Below are 23,315 nucleotides of genomic sequence, written 5' to 3'. Positions count from 1 at the left end.
GTACTTTCTTAATACATGTGTAAATGCTTACGAGATTGGAAGGAGGGAGTATTTTTCTCGCCAATCTGTATCCTTCACAGAAAGCATTGATTTTTCTCTGACCAAACATTCTGCAATTTCTTTAATCTTTTATAGGAAGTACGGTAGCTTGTCACAACCTGCAGGTTTGCTTTGACCTTTGAGAGTAGTAAAAGTACAAGTTCCAGTCCCACTTCCCAATAATCTAACAAACATGGGCAAACGCATGCGGAACATGTGCACCTGATAAAATTAATGGAAGTTTGAAAGAGCTGTGCAGCCAAGAATCCTTCCTCTTTGGACTTTTGCTCACCGACATGTTTAGTCAACGGTTGCCAGATCAGGTACTATCATATTGCAGACCACAGCAAACCTTCTGCGGATTTTCAGGCAAAGAACACATCGCTAAACAACAACATCCTCGCCTGAAATTATGACTAAAAATGTATGAGAAATGAGATGTGGCATTGATCCACTACATTTCTTTCTGCCTGCTATATTATTGTCTGTTAGTTTCAATACCGCTGGAGACAACAAAACAAGTCTCGTATCTTCACATAAACTTCCGTTGATGAAACAAGGCAGTAGGATTTCATAGCGGGGGTAAAGAGGGGTAACAATACAATCCGACGTGTATAACGGATGTAACATCTATTAGCCAAGTCCCAGATTTCGTAGATCCTTCTTTTGAGCAGTTGATCCCTCTTTCTTGATCCGAGAAGGCCTAATAATACGATCAATAATTCCATATTCCAAAGCTCCTTCGGCATCGAAACGCTTCACCCTAGATAGATCTTCATGAATCTGCGGTCAAAACAAATTGCTTAAGATGAGAGGAAGGTTTGCAGTTGGAGAGCAACCATGCTGAATCATGAGATTGCGTGTACAGGGAAAATAGCAACAGCAGATTATTGACTTAGTGCAACACATTACAGAAGAAATAAAGCCTTTGATGAATGGGGGGGGGGGGGGGGGGGGGGGATGGTGCAGTAAACAACCAAAATTCTTCTCTGGGGTGGCTAGGCATACTTAAATTGCAGGAAATAATGGAAAAACAATGTAGCAGCAGCATGCAACAGGAAGTGCTTACCTTGTCAACAGGATGGCCTGTGTGCTCTGACAACTTGCCATAAAGATAGTTCTTGATTCTAATAAGTTCATTTGCTTCATTTTCTATATCATCAGCCTGTAGGAGAAAAAAATAATTGTACAAAAGCAATTCAATTCAAATGTGAATTGCCAAACACTCCCGACTTCAACCAATTAGAAAACCATCTATTAAGAACCCAGACCTGTCCTCGAGCCGCTCCAGCAGGTGATTGAAGTGAAATTCGGCAAAGAGGCATACCAGTACGTGAACCCTTGAGTCGCAGAAAATAGAAGAAAAGCAAGTAAAATATCTTAGCATGCTCATCTACTCAAGACAGATTCCAAAAGGAAATTGATATTGGAGTAGTTATACCTTTTCACCAGCTGCAAGAATGAATCCTGCCAAGTTGAATGCAAAACCCAGGCAATGAGTACCAATAGGGCTCTTTAGGCTTAGCATTGTATCATATAGTGCCATGCATGGTGTAAGCTGAAACACCATTGATGAATACGAGTCACTCCCCACAAAAAGAAATTAGTGTAACACATATTAGCTAACAATAAGTAACTTCTACAAGGTTTTGCTTCCTACCAGGTTTGGCATAAATTGTTTAGAAGTAAATTTTTTTTCCAAACAATTAAACAGTCGTGTTGTTTTAACTTTTTTCCCTCCTAGTTTATCATGACTAAAGTAGCTCTCTTTCCATGATGAGTGTTTCTATCTAATGTAAATAGATAGATGCATATGTTTTTGCATTAGTTTTGTCCACAATCCCACAATATAACACTGAAAATAAGACCATATATTCAGACAAACCCACACCCACAAAAAGTAGCACTGGAACTGAAACTCTGGAAGTCCCTTCAACCAGCTATACACCATTTTGGTTTTAAAATTAAACATCTGAACTAATAGCCTGGTTTTTGATTTCTAAGTGACAGGCTACTCGCAAGTTACAAAATCATGGCCTGGCAAATATAAAATTGACATACAAAAAATGCCAATCAAAATTAACACAAATGTTGTACATAAAGTTCTTACATCTCCTCCTGGTCCATTAATGTATAGAAGAATCTTTTTGGTGTTATCAATGCTGTCAAGATACAACATGCTTGCCAACACTTGGTTACTAAACTCTTCATCTATACTGTCCCCAATGAAGATAATCCGTTCCCGATACTGCACAAGAACAAATTGAATTAGGCAAACATTATAGATTTCGTATTATAAGTCATTTTGGGTTTGTCGCAAGTCAACCTTCTTCAAGTTTGACAAAGTTTAGAGAAAAATGTAGCACCATTCCATAGACTTGAAGAAGTTTGACTTACGACAAACCTAACTTATAATATGTAACGGAGGGAGGAAGCCACTTCAAAGAAGCATCATATGAAGCATTGTGTAGTCTTACCAGAGCATTCCATATATCAAGCCATTGCCAAGTTCCTTCACCAGGTGTTCTGTAAGGTACCCGTGGTGTACCAACAGGCATCATTGAAATGCGTGCCCTGGTAGCCCTCTTGTTTGATAATCTAGGAAATTTAAATTTGAAGTACAATGAGAATGCAATAAGGGAACAGACGGTTCAAACAAACAACACTGATATTATTCAGATATTCTTTGGCTAATTCTCATGCTAAACTGCTAACATATAGATTTTTGCTAGAACAAAACAAATCAATAATGCATTTAATCCTGATCGATGCAGGTCTTCATCTTAGTTTGTAAGCAACAGAAGGGCCTCTGAAAATTAACCATCATCACAGCCAAGTGTCTAGAGCTATTCGATTAGACGAAAAGCATACAAACAAACCGACAGATACTTGAATGTGGATTGCAATGCGTAACCAAAAACTGAACTAGCGCAACAGACATAATAAAACAGAACGAAGAGTTGCTGAACTCTGAAGATTGTGCAGTGCTACCATGACAAGAAGGAACATAAAATGTATCGAGTACTATATTTCCCTTCTCACACTATCATACACGAAGCACCACAAACTGCGCAAACCGATGGCGGCGCACTTATTACGTACCCCAGAGAGATCCTCCGGTTGACGGCGGTGTAGAAGCCGGCGGTGACATTCGGGCAAGACGACTCCGACGAGCCTGCACAGCATTTCCAGCCCCCAAGACCAAAATCAACAAACGGTACCAGAGAAAACGAATCCGGAATAAATTCGAAAATCGATCCTTCGTTGATCACTCACCTAGCTTGGTCTGGGCCTTCAACCCGACGAATACCTTGGTGCCGACGCTGCAAAAATAAGGGGAGAAAATGAAAACGAGAGCAGAAGTTGCAGAGGAGGGGGTTAGGGTATTAGGGGTCGGAGATGGGGGGAGGCGGCCCACCTGAGGGATGAGGGCGCGGTGGCGACGGCGCGCGGGTGGAAGCAGGAGGAGTTGGCCGGCGCCGGCGGGGACAGCGCCATTGGAGGCGGAGGGGGAAGCGGAGCGGTCGGGAGCTCCGGGTCGGGTAGTGACCGAGTGGATAACGGAGACAGGCGGGGGAGGCGCGCCTCGAGATTTGTGCATCGCTCGATCCACAAGGAGCGCGATCTAACTACTGAAAAGCGCGAAAACGTGAAATGTTTTTACTGAATCCTCACTTGAGATATTGAAAAAGAAAACCATGAGCATTTAGCTAATACTGCAGTACAATTCACCTTCACATCCAGCGTTGCATGTGTTCTATTCTCCCAAGCTTTTTTTTTTGTCAGGACTGGACTAAGGTAAAGCTCATGAGACATGTACCGTATTTTTTCTATTCTGTTTAGGTTTATAAGAAAAAAAATTAAATTTTCAATCTTAAATTTGAAGTTGATTTCAAGTTTTTTTATCAAATTTTATTTCTCAGCCTTGGTTTTTAGATCGCTAAAAATATGTATAGAAAAATTTATTTACAGATTATTTTTATTTATAAATATGTCGTTTAGCTTTTACGACAATCACCCCATGGCGTGGTGCCATGGTCAGATGTTTCTGAACTGTACTAAGGGTCAGATGTTTCTGAATTGTATTAAGGGTCAGATGATTCAATACTAATTCTTATCTTCTCTGAATTTTTGTTAAGTTTCATGCAAGAAAAATACTCAGCAGCCTATGCACAAAATCATCAGGCAACAAATAAAATGTGTTGTGTTATCAGGTAACTTTCATCTCAATACTGTTCTAGCAAGGCTGAAGAGACATTCTATGAGCTCAATTTCCTGCAGGTAGCGCGTTCTCTTGTCATCAAGACCCTGTCGAGCAAATTAGAAGGTTAAAGAGAAGGATGAAATTCCTATTAAGGATGCAATGTGATATGAGAGTATCATCAGAAATAAACGATAAGTACCTTGTGCTGCTCTGTCTTAACAGGTGGATTTGAACGCCAGAGTTTTAGATTGGCAAAAGCAGATCCGCTCATGCTTCTATCAGTTCCCTTGTCGTCCCTGACCTTCGTCTCTCCTTCCAATTTTGTTTTTGTTGAAGCGAACCAATTGAGTTCATCAAATGAGTTTTCTTGCTCCAAAATCTGAAAGCGTCAGCACATTGGAACAGGTTAACAGGGAGCAAGGTAGAATGTTCATACAGTAACTAATCTGAGAGCAAAAACTCATGTGCAGACCGGCAGCATGAAGAAGCTTTGTATCAGAAGCTGAATAATTACCAGTAAGGTAAAACACCAACCACAAGAACATGCTCGTAGACGTTACCGTAAAATAAAATAGAGTGAAGTGCACCAGCGGTCCCAAAACTTGTGTGCATGTGTCATCTAGGTTCCTAAACTCTCAAAATGCATTTTTGGGTTTCCGAACTTGTCCGGGGGTGTCATATAGGTTCAAATAGGCTCCGACCCAATCCATCCGCTGACATGGCATGTCATGGTGGCGTCTACGAGAAGAGAGAGAAAAGAATAAAAAGGAGAGAGAGATACCGACATGTGGGACCCACATCACCCTACCAACACGTAAGCGCTACCATAGTATCATGTCAGCAGATGGAGCGGGTCGGAGCCCGTTTGGACCTATATGGCATCCCTGGATAAGTACGGGGACCCAAAAATGCATTTTGAGAGTTCAGAGACCTAAATGATATATGCACACAAGTTTAGAGACCACCAGTACACTTCACTCAATAAAATAGAAGGAAACGAAAATTACATTTGAATAATGTTACCTTCAGGACAAAAGCAACTCCAAGTAGGAAACCATCATAAGTGTGTGCGGATCTCTTATCTTCATGCACTCGTCTCAATACTTTATCTTTGAGAAGAAGTTTACAGTCCACCATGTGCCCAATTACGGATGGAACAATTTGAAAGAAAACCTTCATTTCATTAAGTTTATTGCTCTGAAGCTTCTACAGGCATAAAACAAAAGTGTGACGTCACAAAATGATAAAAGAAATAGCAAATGAAGGGTTGGTATCCTATGCAGAGGACCTTTAGAAAGTTAGGATTCAACTAGGTGCAAGTCAATCTTATTCATCGGGTTACTACAACATGATTTAGATTTCGAGGACTCCATGAGTGCACAGTTCAATTAAACTCAAACCAGCTTCACGCTTCTTCTCCACCAACCACTGACCATCCAAGTGAACCTTCGCCTGCTATGCTCCATAGACTACCAAATACCAACTAGCACTCTGACCATAACTGCTGGTTGCAAACAAGACATAAAGGCAAGCATCACTCTATACTTTTAAGTCCCGTGCAGAATACTGGAAGAAACTTACACCCATTACTAGCATTAACCTTTTGCAACTCCCGGAATTTCTTCAGAGTGGTTCCATAAACAAGTTACCTTACCAGTACCAAATACTATAGCAGAAAGTGAATACTATACTGTAGCAGAAAGTCATAAAAGACGGCACATAGTTTTCCTTGTCGTTGACAAACAATGTTACAAGTGCGCAACACAAATGCCAAACCATAGGAAGATTCACAAGAAAGATTGAAATTATGCCATTGTATAACTGATCCAAAATAACGCTCAAACTTCAAACAGATATAACCACAGGCAATGCATGGCAAGTAATGCAGTGAATTTGTGTGTTGACTGGAAATCATAGTTTCCCTTGGTGGCTTGGATGTAGAATACACATATTAGAAAATTTAAGAACAGACTTAAAGATAGTACCTTTGAAAAGTTGGTTGCTAATAATGAAAATGGTTGAATTCTATCCTCTGATGGATCATTGTCTCCTGTGGTCATATCCAAAACTTTGCCAATTTCAACAACGTCATCATCCCAACCCAGCAGCCTGCAACTTGCCGAGTAGCTCAAGTCGCATTTGGGTTTTCTCACATATCTACAATTTAAAAAAAAGGTCATTATGATGAAGAAAAACACAATAATAACCTCTCCAGATGAAGTTCTGAGGTCATACCGTGATATGTTGTTCAAATAGCGGGTGCGACCAGCTGTAAGTACCATCATGAGACCTAGTACACTACCTATTCTAGTAACAACAGCTTTTACTTGTTCAAGCAAATCTAGAGCATGATCTCCAAGTCCAAGCTTCCCTATGGAAAATTTCATGTCTCCTTGGCTAGCAGGATTGGCACCAGACATGCCAATGTCCTGTTATAACGCTAAAGAGTTAAATAAATTTGATAGCTTAAATAGTTCTTATGAAGAACACATGCATGCATTTTGAACAGGATGAAGCCCAAGGAGAAACTGTGGTATCATCAGTGAGAGAAATAGTCCCTCCAATCACTTTCATATGACGCTAAGGACATAGAACTAGTGAATGATTTAGTGTAATTTTGTTGTCTGAAATGTCAAATAATATTGACTAGAGGGAGTAGTATGTTTAACCCTGTAAACTACAAGTAACACATTGTGAATAGTTTAGAACAAGTTTGGTGGTAAAAGTTACCTCTGGTTGTTTGAAATCTCTTAATAAATCAATTTCAATTTCACTCTGAAGCAAAGCATGAAGATTTACGACCATCTGGTTTAAGAAAATAAAAATGGAGTCTAGATATGCAGAAATTCGCTGCAAATTGCACGTGGCAGCTGAAGATGCAATATGATCGACACATAAAATTCTCAAGTTTTTTCGGTCTTGGCCACCCAGATCATTCTCAACAAACATCTGCATGAAATAAAACATTAGAAAAAAAACAGTTCAAAAAAAAGAAGGGGAAGAGGAGGGATGGAATGTAAATTTGCAATTTAGACAGTACATCTAGAAAAGTATCATGTCACATGCTAATACATCAGTGCGGTTGCAAAATATGTGAAATCTTTCCTTTCACAGGGTATATATGAAGGGGTATTTTGAGTTATCATTGTTCTGGTTAGAAATAAGGAGATACAACTTTAACAGAAATCCATAGGAACCATGATTACAAAAAACGTCCAGCTTTCAGGGTACAAGGAATATTAGTGCCCACCTGCTTGACAATGTTGTAGGAATATGCCTCACTAAATGAATCAAGATTTTCCATGGATTGTTTTAGATAGAAATCTAGATCCACGGTATCCATGCTAAGATGGAAATCTTCCAGTTCAACACCATATTTCAGCTCTCCTAGTTGATGCATCTCTGCATACATCTAGAATATACTCAACAACAGTCATAACTCATATGAAAGCATTCGAAAATATACTTAAGTTTCACACAGAAGTTCTTATCTCCACATGAAGAGTATGGTGCATACCCTGTTGTCGTAGTTAGACATCACTGAGTAAGTGTAGAATGCAGAATTTAGATGGCTCTCCACCAGCAATTTAATATCAATAAACTTGGAAGGTAATCGCAAGGGCTTCATTCTTAAGTACCACGAAAGATTACGAACCCCAGTCTGGCCACCACAACAGCTAGTGTCACCATAAGAAAGCAAAAGGCACATTGCTCAATTAATTTAATGTGTTTCATAACCTTTGTTGGGTTCACAAATACTGCTCCTTTTAAGTGAGTGGAATGAACATGAAGTCGGAGGTCAGTCTCAATATCTCTACACAGTGGAGCAACAACCTCCTACAGAGAGTAAGATAGAATGAAGTTAAGTATACAACCCAAAGAGAACCTACAAAAGCTAGAAAAGTTTTAAGGTGTTGCCCGTGCCCTGATTTTTAGTTTGAATGCTCTGCTAGAGCATTTGCTTTTTTTTTTAAGGAACAACATAGTATTAGTCTAGTAGAGTACTGATTTTATTTTGCAAGGAACAGTGTTGTAGTGCAAACTGTTTTTATAGTGTTAGACCAAAAATGAGCCATATTTGGTTCCTATACAAAAGGATATTGCCTAGCTTGTCCACAGACCACAGCACAACACTTCAACAGTACACATGAGCAAAAGAGCCTTGCTCCACACCTTTCTCAGAGCATGCTCAATTTCTTCCTCATAGCATTGAAGAGTAACTTTTCCCACATTTCCAAGTGTAAGAAGCGACATTCCATCAGAAAATGCATCAATGATGCTCCTGTCAACTCAAAATAATCAATGTCAAGAAAAATCAGCAGTAACTGAGACTTCTCAAAAAGGTTGAAGAAGTACAAAAATCTTTTGGTGTTTGGTTCAAATTTATGTTCAGTTATCAATGGCAAGAATTAACTCTTCATGATTGAAATAATTATCCAACATTCCAGCTTATTCCCTCCCTCTATCCCAAAAAAAAAAAACTTTATTTTTCACCCACCCCACACATAACTGTACACAAATAAAAAAACTAGAATACCCTCCACCTTATCAGATCCCAATGCAATTGTCTCAAACTTTATCTAGTTCCATGCATTTGTTCCCTCCTCTTACAAACTCCAATGCAATGATTGCTCAAAGATGGATATATTTTGGGACAAACAAAAGGGGGGCAAAAATGATCTTATTTTGGGAAGGAGGATTATATTGTAAACCCATTCAAGAAAATTAGGACATCTTCTGATTACGTGTACTTACTGTAGCCAAGATAATTTGCAAGCATCTCCATATACCATTGACAACCAAGTCGCAAGCATCTCTTTTCTCCAATACAGAAAGCTGCAGTTTGTCCTTTCATCGATCAGAGACCAGAAATTTGAAAGAATTCTGAACTTCGATATAAGCTTTCTCACACCAACCAACTCAATATCCAAGTAACCCTGTTTCATGGCTACAGACATTAGTGTCACAAACATCAGAAAAATCAGGCTATGCATTAAATAAGAATAGCAACAAAGAAATACACAATGGCATTTACTGAAGGCCATCTGCCATAAAATCATTTTACACAAACTCTAAGAGACTAGTTTGCAATCTACTCCAACTTCAGACTAAATGGATATGTGCAGATGCAAATTCTAGATGTCTCAAGTCTCAACTCCCAACAATATCCATTTTGATTATAATATGTGCTAGTTAAATTAGTCCAAGCGCTATGCATTGCACTCAGACAGGAACCACAAAAGGCACTAACTTTGTTTTCCCTTGGAGCAACCTTGTACCAACAAAACCGTAATGATAATAAATATTTGATTTGAATGTTTAGTGTACCAGACTGTGCAGAATATCCATTGTAATAGAAAGTGTCAGTTGCCTCTGAGAACTCCCACCTCCTTCAAGCAATTGCAAGGCCATCAGAACCTGGAGTTAGTCAGTGATGAGCTCATCAGAAAACTAAATTTTGTAATCGATTCCGAAATGAGAATATTCCTTGAAACAAATGAGCTACAATCACTTTATTAACTTAAAAGAGAAAAACGATGGTTTTAACCAGGGTTGTTCATGTATGGTTCCATCCAAACTGGACAGAGTAAACATAAGTCAGATTAGTACATCTGCCGGTCAGCTAGGTCATTATCTCACTGCAAAAGAATACAGCTGAACCGGCTGGTTTCAACCCATAGATGAACAGCCCTAGTTTTAACATATGAAATTGTCAAGAAGCTGAAAAAGGGTCCATCTCAACACTTTTACTAAACAATTACTAGTCCCACAATCAATAATATACAAAGATTAGATGTAAAGTTGCGCATCTAGTCAATCTCCATGTCTCCATCAGTGGATGAACTGCTGCAGGAAATCACTATCCAACATTCCAACCTGTTATCTTTCCTAGTTGCTAAAGTAATTAAACATCATAAACATTTTGGAGCACTTTCCTCTTCAATCAATATATAATCATCAACAAGATAGTCAGACAGGTATGTATCGCAATGATTAGGCAGCGTAAACAGATACAGAAAAATAATAGATACCTCTAATGTGAACAGATAAATAAAAATAGTTAAACAGTAAATTGTTTGATGCTGTTAGGACCTCACTAAATATTACGTGCATGTTTGGATCTAAGGCAAGGGCTGTCCTTGCCATGCCCAGCGAGGAGAGGCGTTTAGCAGAAGCAAAAATATCTACTAGCTCTGCCCCATAACATAAGGGATTTTGGCTGTATAAATGCATAATCAAAACCCCTCATATTTTGGAACGGAGGTAGTAGCTTATAATGGAAAGCTAGCCTTAGCCAGGAAGGAAAACTAGCTCACACGGGAGAGCCGATTTGGCTCACCTTCGACGGCAAGCACGCCATGTGCACACATTTTATGCAACAACCGAGCAAAAAGGTAGCTTGAAAAGTTCGCTTAACTGACATGGGATGTTTGCCTAGCGGAGCTATAGGCGGATAGGCCTATAGCCTAGATCAAGCAAACAACCAAACATGCCCTAAATTTCTGCATTTGCTGCAATCCTCTTACCATGAGGGAAACCAGCATTTACAGACTTCAGAATTTACACATTTATCTAAATGGATAATTATTCCAAGAGGTATTACCAACGAAAGTGAATCAAGAAGTCTCGTCTCCATGTCTGTACCACCTAAAAGTCAATGGTATTCTATATCAGGAGTATCAAAAAAGAAACAAATGAGAAAAATAACTGGATTATATGGTATATGAAAAAGTATATCTGGAAGCGTTCTTTTGCATTCTATCACAGATTTCTGGAACGCTACTAGTTATTGCTTCCCATAGTCATTCTAAAAATTTGAAGGATCAGGTAGCACACTAAGAAGAAATTAAGCTATACGATGATCCATTATAACCTTTTGTTCAAACTGAAGAAGATTTCTTAGTTAAATATGTGCACCCTAAAACAGCATATTGTTTCAAATCACTATAGTTCTAAACTGATACATCTAGAACTAAGCATCCTGTAATGGATAAAAGTTTGCAATGCAGGCTGAATAATGCTTCTGTTTTCCATGTATAAGAAGATTTTGAAAAATAGTATCTGTATTATTCTTCTTCACAGAACAAAAAAAAGAGAGATACTTGCTTCACACACCACGTATCAATGAGTTAAGAAATCCTGTCTTGCTTGTCTGACTCCCCTTGGCTATTTCATTTTGTAATTTAGTCTGCTTAACACAAACAAAGAAAGAGGGACAATCAGCCCTGTAAAACAAATAAAATATCGTATAGCTCAGGCAGGTGAATGGACCTTCAATGGTACTATGAGTTGTTCAAGATCTGATTGAATGACGTTGATTATGTGAGGAAGACTGCGCACTAAGCTAGACCCTTTCGTGCGGAACAAGTCTCCTATGGCCTAATACAAGAGAGTTAGTACAATGTTAAACAGCACTGGCACTTGATCTTTCAGGAAAAAGCCTTGTCCGAAAGAAAAATCCAAGGAAAAAGTTGGGAGCTTTCTACTACCTTCAGTGACACAATCATTTGGCAAAGAGACTTGGCTTTCTCCCTTCTCAGTGGAACCTTCCAACGAGGCAATGAGCATCACAGAAATTAGTCAAGATGATTCAAAAAATACTATGGTAGTACAAAAGGAGGTACAAATGTGAAAAGTTTCTGAAAAGGTATGACAAACAAATAATTACAAATACTAAGTTCCCTGTCAGTAGTATAAAGGTAAGCAGTTAACAGTATGTACTCCTTCCATTCCAAAATAGGTCATATTTCTAGCCCTTGGGATCCAAATTATTGTGGATGGAAAAGAATTAAAGTGCCACTCATTAATAGGAGAGTTGTATTGGTGGATGGGTAAGTAAGGGGTATTGAAGGGATAAGACTTCTCAAATTGTAGACCGAGGAAAGGTAAGGAGATGGAAATGAACTTACATTGAGACAAATGATAGAGGCTAGAAATGAACTTATTTTGGGACAGGGGGACTATGTGTCAGGGGTATTTGCGATATTCTAGTGGTGACCTAGGATTGTGTATCTCCTACTCTCTTCATTTTCCCTTTGGGTTCTCGCAATGTTTACTAATTAAACTGTGTCTTCCTCGAAAGTTATCAAGCCAGACAATCAACATAGAAACATACAAAAATGAAAATAAAAATTGATAACAGCTCCAGGGAGTATGTAAAGAAATCATGAGGCCAAGTTGGTACTGTATGAGCAGAGCAGGGAATTAATTAAATTTCAATGGATAGGTCACAGGACCCACATGCTAGTTAGTAAAGACTGAAAAGGCAAAATATAAAGGGCACAAAAGGAAAATTAAGAAATATAGGTACCTCAAGATGCATATGCAAGTCAAGCATTGATAGCACAAGCATATGTATTCTATCTGCAAGCACTACTCCCTGCACCAAAGAGCAAGCAAAAATAAACGATGGACTAATAACTCATCAGGAAAGTGTATGTTATTTTACAGTGCAGCAATCAATCTGTAAGTAAATGGCAAGCAGTTTTGGCACACTCACCCAGAATGTTAACTCCATTTACAACTTACAGAAAAGTAAAAACATTTTTTTAGTGAAGGGTCCAAAAACATCCATGCTCAACAAGCCAGGCCTAAGGGACACTAATTATTACCACATAAAACACAAAGAACTTAGTGAAAGTATAAAGTCATTTTGCAGATCAATAAGGGATAACAAAATTCTTTTGACCTATCTATTTATGGTATATGTGTCTAAACTCCAAAGCACATTTTAGACATTTAGCAGCCTAATAAAATTTACAGCACAGCTCTATTAGGAAAGAGTCAAACTACAAAGCAGGATACAACTTAGAATATGACCTGCAAAATTTGTTTCTGGAGATGTCGAACCCACTCTTCCGTCAGCATCTGCGACTGAAACCATGAAACATCAAAACACATCATCTTGTGTAGTTTGCAGAAATGTGACAAAAAAAATTACCGAGGGATGAATGGCTGACTGGAATGAAACAGACCAGCATGACAACGAATCATTTATGGCCTCGATATTCCTGTACATGCCAAACAACACTTAGTAAAACTCCCAAAATTACACTGAACGCTTAGCAGAAAGGATTATTTCGAACAAATGGCATGCTGTAGACAAACTCAGCTAAACTGGTCCTGGCAGAAGCAAAATATGCAAGGCAAATAAACCATCCAAAATTCCCTCTCTGACAATTATCTACCAAAATGTACTTATGTAAGTCAAAGAGACATACAGTTACAATATTTAAATACTCCACAGAAAGAACACAATCGGTAGGACAATAGTAATGATGTGCTTCAAATGTCGAGCAAAAGGGATCCTGGTAAGATTTATATGTATAGATAACCAAATAGTGCTACCTTGAATGTACTTCATTTAACCGTGAGAGATAATTATTCTTCAAGGTAACAAAAGCTTCACAAGCTTCCTTAATGGGTGGTAATGAGGAAAGTGCTGGAGGGCAATGAAACCTAATTAAGTCAGAGAGCATAATACACTTTCCACCTTCAATGTAGACGACTGGAACCAACTGAAATATCTCGATTAGCAGATTCATTGGTTTCTTATCAGGAGCTTCACCTAAAGAATAAAGAAAATTTCAGAAAAATGTAAATTCAAGCAATCCTATTATCAAGCATAATGATAGGTTGAATTGAACCCTTGGAAAATTAAGCTGAACAGGAATGCACAGCATATCTAAATCATATCATGTATAGTACCAAAGCCAAAAAGAATCATTTCAGAGAAAAAAACAGAATAAGCATAGTTAAAAGTTTAGAGGAACAAGAATAAGAGGACTAGAAAGGAACATATCTATAGATATCAATAACCAAGCATGTTAATCAAGTACCAGTTGCCGCTGTGAAGAACAAAAAAAGTGCTAGAAGATGGAGTACAGTCCTTCGATCAAAGGGGAGTTCCTTCAAACAACCTGAAGTGTTAAAATCAATACAGAAAAAAATATTTTGCAGGCCATCAAGACACAACAAAGTAAATGTACTGAACTAACAATGTTTGCAGACTGCTCACCGATGCGTTGAATGATCTCAGAACTACTCTCAGAGAAGAAAGAATAAAATGTGTCTGATAGTTTCTTATTAGATCTAATTAGGTTTATTGAAGAGCACAGAGGAGAATCTTCTTGCACCAAACGCTGCAAAATATTTTTAAAAAAAATCAGTGATATGAACATAAAAATAATTTAAGCAGTATGTTTAGAAAGGGGAATAATGAGAGAAGATGAAAGATGATGCACCAACACTCACTTGGAAGAAGCCAATGTCAAAAAGCTTCTGTAGGTTGTGTACTACTTGGTCAAGGAAATCTACATCCTCAAATGACACACTAAATACATCAGCCTCAGATTTTACCTTATCCAGCATCCTATGAGGAAACCAAAGGTCAGTTTTCCAAACATATTGAAATATGACGGTAATGAGTTACATGGGTGGATACCATATTATTTGATATTCTATTTTCTCAATGAAGCAAGCAGAAGTAGAAGACTATGGCTGCGTTCTAAGACAAGGGTTACCTAAGCCAATTAGCCCCACGCAAACTAAAAACAATTAATACCTTGAGAATAGAGATAGGTAGCTCCTGATATTGCCATTGTGCCTCAAAATTTCATCTACCAAAAGGAACACCAGAAGCCCATCACCAAGCGATTGAAACATGGTCGTCAAATCTAAACCCTTGAATGAGTTCAATGGGCGCACATTCTTGTCCCGAACTGAGCAGATCGCATCCAGCTGCCGGAGCAGGTTCCCAAGGATCATCACTAGCCCATTGATGATTTCATACACATCAAGTAACAATGGGATTGAGTGTGCAAATGTCTTTTGTGGTTCCCCCTCAAGAAGTGCCTCGTTTGGGCCCCCCTCTGCGGTGTGCCCGAAGAGGAGGAGTTGCCGATAGAGTTCCCTTGACGCCTACAAAAGAAATGGAAAATAAGGTAACAAACACCTCTAGCATTTATCGCTTGCATTTCTTGCTTGTGGTTGGCATTGTAACAATCATATTTCAAACGGAAACATAATAAAACAACAATCACACAACATTTCTCGCTTGCGCTACATTATTTCGAAATCAGCATTTCTCAGTTAGCACATTTGAATTTGACTTTGCATCCCAATATCATGGTAAACTCAATTTACTAAAAACTTGCTCCAAAAGTGAATCCCACAATTCAATAGCAAAACTCAATTAAGGAGAAGTAATCCTATGAGGCTTCGATATTAAAATTGAGTAAGACGGCACATCAATTTTAGCGCGCTTACTGCATCAGAGAGGCGGGATATCTCGAGGCACGAGTGAGAGATCACGGCAACGAACTTGGAGACGTCGACGTTGTCCTCGGCCGCCGCCACGGCGGTCAAGAGGGACGCCGCGCCCGCACCGAGGCCGGGCTCGGTGGGGGCCACGCGGAGCCTGACTGGGTCGTATGGCACCGATGTGGACGGGGAGTCGGGGCTGATCTCGGCGAGCGCCGCGCGGGACCGGAACCGCCACTCGTCGACGTGTCGCCGCAGCTTCTCCTGCTGCTCGAGTAAGACTGCGCGGGAGCAGAGCACACGAGTTAGGTGGGGGCTTCCAACCGCAGCGCTTAGAGCGAGGGAGAGGTAGCATCGAACCCGAGGTGCTTACGTGACGCCATCGCCGGCGGCGAGCGGTGGTCGCCGGCCGTCGAGCAGATGCCGCGGAGGGGAGTATGTGGAATCTTACATCGGAGCCCCTCATCAATCTCTAATTCTCTTTTATTCATTTGAACCCCCAATATTACGATAATTTATAAGAGCACCCTTGTCTCTGATGCAAATGGGCCGCCAAGGCCCATGAATAAGTGGGCTCTTTCGTAAGAATTTCCACCTTGTTGGGCTGAAACGAGTTCTCGGCCCATCCAGTCTGTATGGGACATAGGCACTCTTCCTCCGTAATTCCGGCCCATGTCACATTACATAGGGGTTGTTTGATTGCTAGTCAAAGTTTGTCTTATTTTTCTTTAAGTTTGGCAAGTACTCAATGATACCGTTGATCATTTTATTTAATTTTTTGTAAAATATGTTTATATATATATGTATAAAGTATATTTAACAATAAATAAAATGATATAAAAATAATTAATAATTATGTAAATTTTTTGAATAAGACAAATAGTCAAACGTATATAAAAAAATTAACGGTATCAAATATTTATATTTAGGGACGGAGAGAGTAGGTTTGATCAAGTTAAATGTAGTATTTGGTTCCAACCATAAATTAGTCTTGCTAAACTTTTCTATAAATCAGTCCTACATAAAATAGAGACAATAGATTATGATAAGGAGGCTAAGGCGTACCTTAAATTTTTTTACCATCACTTTAGTAACTTATTAGCTATAAATGTTTGGTAAGCTTAGACATGCATACACAGCCAATTAAACAACTCCATAAAGCTCTTCGGGATAGTTTCTTTTAAAAAAAAAACACTTCAAAAGGGGTGTTGTGTGTGTGTACGTATGTTCTTTGCATCGTCGTAATAATGGTGTTATAAAATTGCAAATGCAAAGTCAAAATAGTTCTCATGGAAAGAAAGAATATTCGTGTATATTATGCTATTTGTTGACGTAACAGAAACAGTGCATTTTTACTTTGTTTTCTGTCCGAGCTTTGTCGCAGCCAACGTTGAGATGGACTGGGAAACTGGTACGTCCATGGAACAAAATAGCAGAAGCCAAATATCTTCTCTTCCTTATATTTATAAACTAAAACTTAAATATTTAATCTTAAATTTAAAGTCAATTTTAAAATTTTTTATTCTATATTATTTTTATCTTTTTAATCATTAAAAACACATATACAATATTTAAATTACTTTTTATTTGTAAATTTATCGTTTGGCTTTTCTAATGATTTGATATTGACAGGGGCAGCATTTTGACAAAGTCTTGACCCCAAAATACTGACATTTATAATGGATTTTTCTCTATCATTTGCCAAGAATGAGTTAATATCACCACTTCAAAAATATGTAGGGTCAAATATATGGTAAAAAGTTAACAGCGTTATTTATTAAAAATAAAGAGATGGGAGATTAATTTCCTTCTCTTCTGTAGCTCTAAATGTCCATAATTCACCAATAGTCCATTACATATATCATCAGCTTCAGCCTTCATGGACACACGGAGACACAGGCACCAACTTTAATTCACAGTGCCAGATGTGCAGTTTCTAGACAAAGCAAAGGCGCATTTGTCCAAAGGATCGATCGAATGAGAGATTAATTAACCTAATGTTCTCTGGCATGATCTGTTCCTGCTTCCTGGACAGAATTCGCTTGCCGATTGGAACAAGATAGCTTTGTCAAATACTGTACTCGGTATCATCACCATCGATCATCTCGTGAAGACGATCGATCGAGATCAAATGCAACTTCGCCTCCCAGTACACTACCTCTCGTGCCTACCTTAACCCTCAAAAACCCATTTAAGGGATGTGTTTAAAGGGGTGATTATTAGTCAAATGTCATACTCGTAAACGTAAAATAATTTGTATATGTGTTTTCATTGATCTAAAAATAAAAGAATGACGAAAGTTAACTTTAAAATTTAAGAAATTCAATTATTTACTTATAAATATAGGTAAAACTAAAGACGAGAACGCTTTTGTACATGTTTCAACGTTGATATCACGTTTCCCGAATAGTTTGCAGCCTAACAACCGAGAAATTACACGTACAATACGTGAATCCTATCAGCTTTTTCACGTAATTCAGTGAAATTTCTCCAAAATTAAACAGGCCGTACTAACTCCGTAGCTTGGGAAGAAATCAAGCGGTGTGAGCTCCAAGAAAACCGTGCACTCCGGATTTCCCCCTCCTCCAAGCAAAGCAAATCGAAGCTACATCAAGAGACACTGACATGTGGGCCCCTGCTGCTGGGACAAAAAAATCTCCGCGCGCCAAGTGGCCCCAACCCATCCTGGCTTCCGCTCCGCTTGAAATAGTTCCTCGTCAGTTCAGGTGGCGCAGCGGTGCGTGCAATCCACAGACAGACGCGAGCGGAGAGCCAAGAAAATACGCGAGGCGGCGGCGCGGCGCGGCGGGGGAGATGGCGGTGACGATCCAGTCGGTGAAGGCGCGGCAGATCTTCGACAGCCGCGGGAACCCCACCGTGGAGGTGCGTGCGGTCGATTTTTCTCTTCGACGAACACAGCTCAGATTTGCGCTCGATTTGGTTGCGTTTTTTGTTCGAAGGATGAACTAGATTGCTGATAGGTTTGTGTGGTTTTGTGCTGGAATCGACGGCGGCGGCGGCGGCGGCTGGTCGCAGGTGGACGTGGGGCTCAGCGATGGGAGTTTCGCGAGGGGCGCCGTGCCGAGCGGCGCCTCCACTGGTGAGCGGGAGAGCATGAGCGCATTTCTGGCGAAATCCTCATGGTCCATCGTTTTTATTTGTCAAATGATTGGTTCGAAACCATTGTTAGTCATGATCATGTTCTACATGGGAAGAGATGTTTGCATAGTTAGATGCAACAGGGGATTGATGGAAACATTCGAGCAGTAATATGGTTGTCTCTGTCAGGGCTATGCGTTGGAATTTATTAGCATAATCATCGTCAGCACGACAGCATTTTGATAGTATATTAATCTGTAATCCCGGATACACTTTCAATGTGGATGTGACTGAAATCAGAAACACATCGAATCAGAATGGTCACCTTTTTTTTTTTAACTGTTTCCTGCTTTGACTAAAGGAATATATGAGGCCTTGGAGTTGAGAGATGGAGGATCTGATTATCTTGGCAAAGGTGTACTTAAGGTTAGCTTATTGGCTTTTCCCTCTAATCGAATGTCAGGACATTTTTGCAATCTGCAGATAGCTTGCACTTTTATTTTGCGTTTTGATTCTGTCTACCTCTTGTATGTGTCATAAATTTGGTCCAAAGGAACTATATGAAGCTTGCAATTCCATTCTTTTTCACAGATGAGAAAACCATTGAACTGATCAGTTGAAAAAACTGACTGTTCGGTGGTTTCTACCTTGTTAGAATATCTCAGTGGTCGAGCCTAGTGTATGCCTCATGTATGCCAATCAAATAATATTGTCCCTTTTTGCTAGGCTGTGAACAATGTAAACACTATTATTGGACCAGCACTCATTGGAAAGGTATGTATCCCACATTATATAACTCCATTGGCATTATACACAATAAAAGTGAGATAGCTTGCTTAAGTACTCCTGGTGATTTTTGTTGCAGGATCCCACTGAGCAAGTTGACATTGATAACTTCATGGTTCAGCAGCTTGATGGAACCTCCAACAACTGGGGCTGGTGCAAACAAAAAGTATAACTTGTAACAGTTCTTTTCGATCTATCATTGCATCAAATATACTCTTTGTACCAACATCCTTTGATGCGGTTAAAACAAAACAGCTTGGAGCAAATGCTATTCTCGCGGTTTCACTTGCTGTGTGCAAAGCAGGAGCCATGGTGAAGAAGATTCCCCTTTACCAGGTATGTACTCTGTAAAAACTATACATTGCTCTGTAACTTTGTTCTTCTAAAACTTCAGTGCTCATGCTTAAACATCAATAAACTGCAGCACATTGCAAATCTTGCTGGAAATAAGACACTCGTGCTGCCTGTACCTGCTTTCAATGTGATAAATGGAGGATCCCACGCTGGAAACAAACTTGCCATGCAGGTAATACTCGTGTCGATACATGATCCAATTATACTCTTTGCTCATTTAGCTGCTGCACAGGAATTCATGATCCTCCCTACTGGTGCCTCCTCGTTCAAGGAGGCCATGAAGATGGGAGTTGAGGTGTACCACCACCTGAAGGTGAACAATCAACCTTATTTCATTTTGTATCTGAAACTTCAGAAATATTTTCTCAGGATGGTGGTTCTTCTTTATACAGAGTATAATCAAGAAGAAGTATGGCCAAGATGCCACAAATGTTGGGGATGAAGGCGGCTTTGCACCTAACATTCAGGTAATTATCCTCCAATTTCTGTACTTCTATCATGGCATTACGGTAGTAAACTTGGTAGACTGTCCCAATGATTTGTCGGCAAACTCGATGAGTTTCTCATTCTGAAGTATACTAGAACTGACCGTAAACACAAATAAGCAGTTACACGTCACTAAAGATGTTAAATATTCAGATATTATCAACTAAACAACAACTACATTAGGAAAAATAGAACAAAATTATTTAAATTTTTTTAAAAGAGTTTTTAAAGTGAGGAGGTATTGGTTCAGCTCAAAAGTCACACAACAATTTGGATCGTACATACTTGGGCCGTCTATAAGTTCTGTGTGCTACAGCTAATATGGGCCGGATGTACTAGTCCCGTTCCGGCCCAACCAATATTGGCCGCAGGTCCACCAGGGGCCAGGGCCAGACACGTCGATCTCAGTGGATGGTAGCCGGGCCCACCATCATTTACTGCGGCAATATTTTGTATTTTCAGTTCGTTTTCAATTTTGTTGCAGACATGAACTGAAATATTAATGTGTAGGAAAACAAAGAGGGCCTCGAACTGTTGAAGACAGCAATAGCTAAGGCTGGCTACACAGGCAAAGTAATTCCCTTCTCTTAATTTAGCTCACAATTCAACCTCGCTTTGATTCTTACTGCATGCTTCATTTGAAGCTTGTGCTTTGATTTTCTTTTTTTTTAATCAATATCTATTGATTTCATTTATATGGCAGGTGGTCATTGGAATGGATGTTGCAGCTTCTGAATTTTATACTGAAAAGGACAAGACTTACGATCTTAACTTCAAGGAGGATGTAAGACCTGTAGCTTCTTCTCGAATTTTTATCTGCATATAGTTCTTGCGTTATTCCACGAGGCTATAACAAGACATAGAACTTATGTGTATTGACATGTGTTTGTTTTCTTGACCAGAACAACGATGGTTCGCACAAAATTTCAGGCGACAAACTGAAAGATGTGTACAAGTCCTTCGTTTCTGAGTACCCTATTGTTTCGATCGAAGATCCATTCGATCAGGATGACTGGACTACCTATGCCAAACTTACTGATGAGATTGGACAGAAAGTGCAGATTGTAGGGGATGACCTTCTTGTTACTAACCCCACAGTAAGTTACAGTTAATGAATTAATTGTTACTGATCTGAGTCTTCACCAAGTTTATGTTTTAACAATACATGCTTGCCCTGTACAGAGGGTTGCGAAGGCAATTAGTGAAAATACATGCAATGCTCTTCTCTTGAAGGTAGTGTATTCTGCTCAGAGTTGCTAGTTCTTTTGCTAGGACACTGTGGACCATATTGATTATATACCATCTGTTTGTGCTGTCAGGTGAATCAAATAGGCTCAGTTACTGAGAGTATTGAAGCTGTTAGAATGTCCAAGCGTGCTGGATGGGGAGTGATGGCCAGCCATAGGAGGTAAGAGTTGTAACTCTTTCAGCTGTTTTCATCTTTTTGTCGGATTTTTTTTTTCACACAACTCTTGTCATCTTGTGTCCTCTCCTCTCTGCAGTGGCGAGACAGAGGATACCTTCATTGCTGACCTCTCGGTTGGTCTGTCTACGGTATGGCTTGTGGTTAAACTGGAATAAACTTCATATAATTCTGAGTGCTTTCAATGGTAACATTATATCCCACAAATTTGTTACAGGGTCAAATCAAGACAGGAGCTCCCTGTCGGTCTGAGCGTCTAGCCAAATACAATCAAGTAAGCCTCTGCCTCTCCCACTTCACCTCCTTTGCAGCAAAAAGTACACTCTATGACGCTCTGCAACATCTTTTCACTTAAAATAAGCATAAGCGAAACAACTTAATAGGATTTAAAATAATTTATGAATAAAGCATGGTGAAAAAACTCTAAATTTAAGTTTTAGAATTTAAATTTTGGCTTTTAAGCATAATAAAACTATGTTTGTTTTGTGAAGCCTTCACTCACTGCTAGTAATTCCAGCAAGGCCTTCAAAATATTCTTCTTTGATGTGTAATTCTTCTAATCTACAGTATAAGTGATTACGTTTATCAATTGAATTACCTTGCTTAATTTATCATTGCTATTGATACTTTAAGCTGGAATCTGTAGACAATGAATTGGGTAAATGAACTCCTATGATATATATAGTTCTGATGGCGAAGTTTGCTTGTCTTGGAAGGGGCATAGTTTCTCCTTTATTTTCAATAAAATTTAGTGATTTTTCTGCGTGTCATTCGGTGATGTCACAACAAAATGTTGTTGCTTGCTTGTTTGCTCAGTGTTCTGAACAACACTGACTGACACTGTCGTTGCTTGCTTGTGGTTGCAGCTGCTCAGGATCGAAGAAGAGCTCGGCGACGCGGCAGTATACGCTGGACTAAAATTCAGAGCCCCAGTGGAGCCCTACTAAACCCTTCGTGTGATCTGAATCAAGGCGGTGATGCTGTTGGCCTATTTCTGTTCGGATACAAGTCTACAAGCGCAATAAAACCTCTTTTTTGAAAGAACATTGTTACTACCTCTTGTCAGTCCCAGAGATAATGGTTTAGTTACCCTGGCTATTTCGTTCAGAACCGGATTGTTTACTACTACTTTGGTTTCTTGTCACAGTTGTGCACCAATATAAGATCAATAAAAGATACTAGTATGCAACAGAGAAATTCGCTTTGTCAGAAAGCGTTTTTTCTCCTCCCAACAAGTTGAATTCGTTGTGTTGTTGAATTGTGCAGTTGTGCGTGGTGCTAACAATTGGAAATGAAATGGCATTATGGAACCGGTGGTGATAAGGACTGAAGAGAGATTAAGTACACCGGAATAGGTCGCAGAGCAAGCGGCAGAACATGAATCTCTTTCCTCTAATGAAAAGACTTCTATATTACTAATTTCTTCTAAACAATGTTTAATTTAAGTATGCACTTTGTATTTTTAAAATGAACCTAAAGAACATATATGCAAATAAAAAATAGTTTATAAATGATATATTTATATGTATGTTCATATTGATCTAAAAGTCAAGGCTAAAATAAACTACGATAAAAAAACTCCAAAATCTAATAGAGATTTATGGTTAAAAATTTAAAATTTTACTTATAAGCATAAGCAGAAACACGAAAAGATACGGCTGA

General features: G+C 39.2%; 3 protein-coding genes across 5 annotated transcripts; 1 reads left to right on the top strand and 2 right to left on the bottom strand.

The window, feature by feature from the left end:
• Positions 1-452: 452 nt before the first annotated feature.
• LOC102710707 (ATP-dependent Clp protease proteolytic subunit-related protein 2, chloroplastic) lies at positions 453-3,629 on the bottom strand. Its single transcript, XM_015838236.2, has 9 exons — positions 3,458-3,629; positions 3,316-3,362; positions 3,142-3,214; positions 2,517-2,637; positions 2,150-2,287; positions 1,481-1,597; positions 1,311-1,379; positions 1,109-1,204; positions 453-822 (listed from the first exon to the last, which is right to left on the bottom strand). Exons 1-9 carry the CDS (start codon positions 3,535-3,537, stop codon positions 673-675), a joined length of 891 nt encoding a protein of 296 aa, XP_015693722.1. The 5' UTR covers positions 3,538-3,629; the 3' UTR covers positions 453-672.
• A 412-nt stretch (positions 3,630-4,041) lies between these two features.
• On the bottom strand, positions 4,042-15,967 carry LOC102710415 (WASH complex subunit 4-like). 3 transcript variants are annotated; one of them, XM_006655702.3, is made up of 26 exons: positions 15,879-15,967; positions 15,512-15,786; positions 14,808-15,163; positions 14,498-14,615; positions 14,262-14,385; positions 14,083-14,163; positions 13,592-13,811; positions 13,185-13,254; positions 13,064-13,117; positions 12,555-12,623; positions 11,734-11,790; positions 11,516-11,623; positions 11,360-11,432; positions 10,848-10,891; positions 9,572-9,661; positions 8,999-9,180; positions 8,417-8,525; positions 7,982-8,080; positions 7,761-7,904; positions 7,494-7,655; positions 6,974-7,192; positions 6,479-6,672; positions 6,229-6,400; positions 5,267-5,449; positions 4,443-4,622; positions 4,042-4,347 (listed from the first exon to the last, which is right to left on the bottom strand). In XM_006655702.3, exons 1-26 carry the CDS (start codon positions 15,886-15,888, stop codon positions 4,261-4,263), a joined length of 3,480 nt encoding a protein of 1,159 aa, XP_006655765.2. In that variant the 5' UTR covers positions 15,889-15,967; the 3' UTR covers positions 4,042-4,260. The 3 variants fall into 3 exon arrangements, with proteins under 3 accessions (XP_006655765.2, XP_040380972.1, XP_040380973.1); XM_040525038.1 differs by having other exon boundaries at positions 5,267-5,446; XM_040525039.1 differs by having other exon boundaries at positions 13,064-13,111.
• Positions 15,968-18,217: 2,250 nt separating this feature from the next.
• LOC102710132 (enolase 1) lies at positions 18,218-22,905 on the top strand. Its single transcript, XM_040525025.1, has 17 exons — positions 18,218-18,388; positions 18,542-18,605; positions 18,966-19,030; positions 19,331-19,378; positions 19,470-19,556; positions 19,646-19,726; positions 19,815-19,916; positions 19,977-20,057; positions 20,137-20,211; positions 20,741-20,803; positions 20,934-21,014; positions 21,133-21,327; positions 21,413-21,463; positions 21,550-21,638; positions 21,733-21,784; positions 21,871-21,927; positions 22,520-22,905. The coding sequence occupies exons 1-17, from the start codon at positions 18,320-18,322 to the stop codon at positions 22,598-22,600; spliced, it is 1,341 nt and encodes a 446-aa protein (XP_040380959.1). The 5' UTR covers positions 18,218-18,319; the 3' UTR covers positions 22,601-22,905.
• The last annotated feature ends 410 nt before the right edge of the window (positions 22,906-23,315 follow it).

This window comes from Oryza brachyantha, chromosome 6 (assembly GCF_000231095.2).
Source record: "Oryza brachyantha chromosome 6, ObraRS2, whole genome shotgun sequence".
Taxonomy (NCBI): Eukaryota; Viridiplantae; Streptophyta; class Magnoliopsida; order Poales; family Poaceae; genus Oryza; species Oryza brachyantha.
The sequence above is the reverse complement of the archived record's forward strand: the minus strand, read 5'-3'. Positions and strand labels throughout refer to the sequence as shown.

Coding starts and splice junctions, on each gene's coding strand:
- LOC102710132 (XM_040525025.1), top strand. CDS start 18,320: ATGGCGGTGACGATCCAGTCGGTGAAGGCGCGGCAGATCTTCGACAGC. Junction 18,389..18,541: donor GCGGGAACCCCACCGTGGAG/GTGCGTGCGGTC, acceptor GGCTGGTCGCAG/GTGGACGTGGGGCTCAGCGA. Junction 21,785..21,870: donor TCTCGGTTGGTCTGTCTACG/GTATGGCTTGTG, acceptor AATTTGTTACAG/GGTCAAATCAAGACAGGAGC.
- LOC102710707 (XM_015838236.2), bottom strand. CDS start 3,537: ATGGCGCTGTCCCCGCCGGCGCCGGCCAACTCCTCCTGCTTCCACCCG. Junction 2,638..3,141: donor AACCGGAGGATCTCTCTGGG/GTACGTAATAAG, acceptor TAAATTTCCTAG/ATTATCAAACAAGAGGGCTA. Junction 1,205..1,310: donor CTGGAGCGGCTCGAGGACAG/GTCTGGGTTCTT, acceptor TTTCTCCTACAG/GCTGATGATATAGAAAATGA.
- LOC102710415 (XM_006655702.3), bottom strand. Junction 11,433..11,515: donor AACTCATAGTACCATTGAAG/GTCCATTCACCT, acceptor TGTGTTAAGCAG/ACTAAATTACAAAATGAAAT. Junction 10,892..11,359: donor TCTTAACTCATTGATACGTG/GTGTGTGAAGCA, acceptor ATTGACTTTTAG/GTGGTACAGACATGGAGACG.